Source organism: Hibiscus syriacus, unplaced genomic scaffold (assembly GCF_006381635.1).
Source record: "Hibiscus syriacus cultivar Baekdansim isolate YM2019G1 unplaced genomic scaffold, ASM638163v2 tig00110220_pilon, whole genome shotgun sequence".
In the NCBI taxonomy this organism is placed as follows: domain Eukaryota; kingdom Viridiplantae; phylum Streptophyta; class Magnoliopsida; order Malvales; family Malvaceae; genus Hibiscus; species Hibiscus syriacus.
Window position 1 is genome coordinate 806,863 of NW_024062634.1, and position 5,117 is coordinate 811,979.

Below are 5,117 nucleotides of genomic sequence, written 5' to 3' on the forward strand. Positions count from 1 at the left end.
CTGCTTCAGCCGCTGCCATGTACTCAGCTTCAGTTGTAGATAGTGTCACTACAGATTGAACAGTAGACTTCCAATAATAGGTCCTCCACCAAGAGTAAAAACATACCCTGTCGTAGATCTTCTATTATCCAAGTCACCTGCATAGTCTGAATCCACATATCCTACAACCAAAGGATTATCTCGTTGACTACCAAAAACAATTCCATGTCCCACAGTACCCTTTAAGTATCGAAAGATCCACTTGACTGCTTCCCAATGTTGCTTACCAGGTTTAGACATGTACTTACAAACTTGACTAACAGCATGGGCTAAATCAGGACGAGTACATACTATTGCATACATCAAGCAGCCAACAACATTAGAATACGAAACCTTTGCCATATCTTCAGCTTCCTTATCTGTCTTAGGGCACTGTTCTGATGAGAGCTTAAAGTGGTTCGCCAATGGAGTGCTAACTGGTTTTACGCTGCTCATCGCAAACCTTTCTAGCATTTTTTTAACATAACCCCGTTGAGATAGCCACAGTCTCCTTGAGTCTCTGTCCCTGCAAATTTCCATTCCAATAATTTTCTTTGCAGCACCTAAATCTTTTACTGGTATATTTATGAGCCATACCTTACAATTAGTTTCTTCTTGGACTGGACAGCATGCTGCTGCTTCCTTTCTCCATTCAAATCAACTCCCGGAAGCTACAATAAAACAAATAATATAAAGTTGAAGGTCTTATTAATATAGGATGAATCCTCAATCTTTGCTCTCATTGCCTCATTAGTGATAATTGTTTCCCTGGTTCCCTCTAGTCGTTTTACTTCTCTAAGAAGTTGTTTTCCTCGACCGATGGGATGCTTTCGTTCTGAATGCAATATTACAAGCATTGGATCTGTAGTTCTTCGATTCCATTAAGTGACTGTGGCAGAAAACAATTGGCGAATTCTCGAAACAGTTAGGAGCAACATGCGACGGCATTGAGCTCTTCCTCGGATGAGCTTAGGCAACCAAAAGCATTGTTATTAGTGCGAAGCTTGCCTAAAGCATGCTGCAGCGGCTCTATTTCCTTCTTTTTCTCACCTAAAATATCCTTGAATTGGTCAAAATCAACATTCAAGGCTCTTACTTGAGCAAGCAACTCTGCTCGATCCGATTGCATCGACATAAAGATAAAGCATCATAATCATTACTACACGCTCACAGACTTAAATTTAAAACATTTATTACAAAAAGCACACCATGCGACAAGTGTCGTAATTATCAAATAAAATATTTTTAATTTGTTATGACAAAAGATGAGTTCTCGTTTGAATGTCACAGGTTCAAGTATTTATCATTGAGGGAGAATTCTCTCTCCCTATTTCTTTTTTCCCCTCTTTTGAAGGGAGCCCGAGTTACGATATTGTCTTGCCCATGTATACAAGTAAATATCTTATCTTACTTTTTCTTCAAGTTTATCTCCTTGTAATATATTGTCCCTGAATTCACTATTTTCAATATTACTTGAATTGAAGGTACGATCCTCATGAAAAGAATCAATTGAGGTACGATCCTCATGTTCAAGTATTTATCATTGAGGGAGAATTCTCTCTCTCTCTCTCTCTATTTCTTTTTTCCCCTCTTTTGAATGGAGCCCGAGTCACGATATTGTCTTGCCTATGTATACAAGTAAATATCTTATCTTGCTTTTTTTTCTTCAAGTTTATCTCCTTGTAATATATTGTTCAACTATTTTCATTGTTGTTTGAATTGAATGTATCCTCATGAAAAGAATCAATTGAGGTTGCAAATCAATGCCAAAAAACAATTATTATAAAATATAATTGAATTAAAATTAAATTAAAATTAATCTTTATAATAGCTATAATAAGGGTGAATGAAAATATTTTATATAAAATTATACATTTACAAAAATATTTTAACAAAATGATTATTGTATATAAAAAATGTTTTAACAAATGATTAGTGCGGTAAGTATTGTGAAATATGAAAGAACGAAACGAAGAAGAAGAAATATGAGAATAAAGAAAGAGAGTTGTTGTGTTTGTGTAGAAAGACTCTTTCAATTTTTATAATTATAATCATAATTAGTTGATGTATTATATAACTCTGAAACTAATAAATATATAATTTTAAGAAGTACGATTTATAATATAGCAACGATCATACAATTTGAGTATATTGACATGTACCTCGTTAAAAAACTTTCTTATACCTAAACGAAGAAAAAAGAGTGTAACACATCAATATTTACATAGTGGAGTAACAATTCCGCACTTAGCACATCGACAAAACTTGAACCCTAATTCCTCAAAACATAGATAAAGATAAACATCAACGTAAATAAATATTTATAATGTTATTGTTAAATTTCTATAAAAATAAAATTATTTATAGCTCTTAAGTTTGGATGCAACTTAGCTGAATCAGTTTAATTTATTAAAATTCATTATTTCATTTTTGAACATATTTTCTCTCTGCTTTCATAAAAATATATTTTTAGATTATGTTTCCATTAATAGGTTTATGATTATATGTTTTTGTTGCTTTTGTCAAAAGGTTTGGTCTTTTCTGATTTTCTCAATTACTTAACTAATTGTTTATTTTTGTCCTTTGCATTTTATCATTTGTACTTTTCTGTATGTTCTGGGAAATGGAATCGGCAGAAACAAGAATAAATCAGTGATGTTTAGTTTAACAGCAAAAATATTATATCTTTGGAATACATAGAAAATTAAAGGGTGTTTTGTTTTATCTTCCTTTTAATTTTCTGAAATAAAATCCAGTTGTTTATATATATATATATATATATATTCTTTGGTGATTGAACACAGTTTTGTTTTGAAGATTAGTATTTATTGGAAGGATCCTATGATAATTAAGCTTTGGCAATGGTGTTTGTGATCATGGAGAAGAAGTGGATATTCCCTTTTGTGATATCTTCCCTTGTATGCATCTTCTTCCTCGTCTCGTCCTTCAACATGGGGATCGTTTCATCAGTTTATAACATCAATTCAATCTTCTCCATTTTCCCGATGAATCAAAGAAAGCCGGGGTACGTCGAGTCGGAGGCCGAGCTCAATCCGCCTCCGCCGCCGGCCGGTCCGCCCATACCTCGATTCGCTTATTTGATTTCGGGATCAAAGGGTGATCACGAAAAGCTATGGAGGACTCTCCATGCGTTGTATCATCCAAGGAATCAATATGTGGTTCATTTGGACCTTGAGTCACCTGCAGAGGAAAGGCTGACGTTGAATTCATGGATTCGAAACCAGACGGTTTTCTCGAAAATCGGGAACGTTTTTATGGTCACCAAGGCTAATATGGTTACTTATAGAGGTCCAACAATGGTGGCTAATACCCTCCATGCTGCTGCCATTCTTCTCAAGAGAAACAAAGATTGGGATTGGTTTATAAATCTCAGTGCATCAGATTATCCTCTTGTGACTCAAGATGGTTAGTCCTCATATGTCATGTGCCTTATTTCAGTCTCACTTGTTTACAAACTGCTGTCTTGATCGATTTCCGGATTTGCAGATCTTCTTTATGCGTTTTCGCCTTTAAACCGGAACCTTAATTTCATCGAACACACGAGCGAGCTTGATTGGAAACGGTAAGTTCACATCCCACTTTACCTCGCCACCGAAAACCGTCATAAATGTTGAATGTCGACATGTTTTGTCTGTGGTTTTTCAGGGAAAAGAGAGCGATGCCTTTGATTATAGATCCGGGACTCTATATGTCAACCAAGTCTGAAGTATATTGGGCTACACAGAGAAGAAAACTGCCTACAGCATTTAAATTATATACAGGTTAGCGTTCTGTCATACACATAAAGATATGTGCATTTGTTTAATGATTTGATGCAGATATGGATGGACTGCATATTACCTGCCTGCAAAGAAATAGTTCAGATTAGCATATTGCAGCCCTTCTCATATGTTACCGTCTGTTTTTCGATCGAAAAGTGAATCTTTTTAAGCTATGGGGTGTGTCAAAGTTTATGATAATATCTATACATATATGTATATGCATTTGTTTAAAAAAATGTGATGCAGATATGGATAACTGCATTTTACATTTCCTGCAGATAAATACTTCATATTGGCATATTGCAGTTCTTCTAATATGTTAGGAACTGAAACTTGGAAGTCTAGTTTCCACTTCCATGGAGGTGGTAAATTTGTTTTTCTTTTACAACATCTTGTCAATGGTTGCAGGTTCAGCATGGACGATTATGTCGCGTCCGTTCATCGAGTACATTATTATGGGATGGGAAAATCTACCCAGAATTCTTCTCATGTACTACACAAACTTCATCTCTTCCCCTGAAGGCTACTTTCAGACAGCCGTGTGCAATAATCCGGAATTTGCCAAGACTGTCGTCAATCATGATATGCATTATATTAAATGGGACAATCCTCCTAAACAGCACCCGCATGTACTTTCCCTTAACGATTTAGGCAGGATGATCCGGAGCAACGCTGCATTCGCTCGCAAGTTCGAACAAAATGATCGTGTATTGGATAAGATCGATGTTGATTTGCTTGGCCGCGTTAACGTGAGCTTCACTCCCGGTGGTTGGTGCTCCGGGAAACTGCAGTGTTCAGAAGTTGGGGACATTGACAAGCTTAAGCCAACTCCCGGAGCTCGAAGGCTTCGCCGTCTCTTAGATAGATTAGCTATGAAAGCTTATCTTGGTCAAGATCAATGTAGATAGCTAACATGATGGGGATGTTCAATGAGGCAAGACCAAGCTGTGAAAAATGGAGAATTTGAATAACGGCATTGCTCCATAGCTGTGAAAAATGGTACTCAATTTGAACCCGCAAGCCCCCAAAAAGGAATTATACTTTCATATCTCATAACTGTTCTTCTCATTGTATCTTCTTCCATTGAGCAATAATATAATTAGCTTGATATATTGTTGTTCTCAGACATGGAAAACCCTTGATGTTCAAGTTTCTTCTGATTTACATTTCCTACTGGATAGATGTTCACATCATGTAAATCGAAGTGTACCAAAATAAAAATACTTATTCATATACATATATACATATATACATGAATGCATGCATATAAATGTGTGTGCGTAATGTATAAGAGTTGCAGGGAAGGAGCAAGGTAAC

At 35.8% G+C, this 5,117-nt stretch overlaps 1 protein-coding gene across 1 annotated transcript; it reads left to right on the forward strand.

Moving 5' to 3' along the window:
• Positions 1–2,847: 2,847 nt before the first annotated feature.
• Positions 2,848–4,818, forward strand: LOC120114159 (beta-glucuronosyltransferase GlcAT14B-like). Its single transcript, XM_039135153.1, has 4 exons — positions 2,848–3,444; positions 3,526–3,601; positions 3,685–3,800; positions 4,209–4,818. The coding sequence occupies exons 1-4, from the start codon at positions 2,880–2,882 to the stop codon at positions 4,706–4,708; spliced, it is 1,257 nt and encodes a 418-aa protein (XP_038991084.1). The 5' UTR covers positions 2,848–2,879; the 3' UTR covers positions 4,709–4,818.
• The last annotated feature ends 299 nt before the right edge of the window (positions 4,819–5,117 follow it).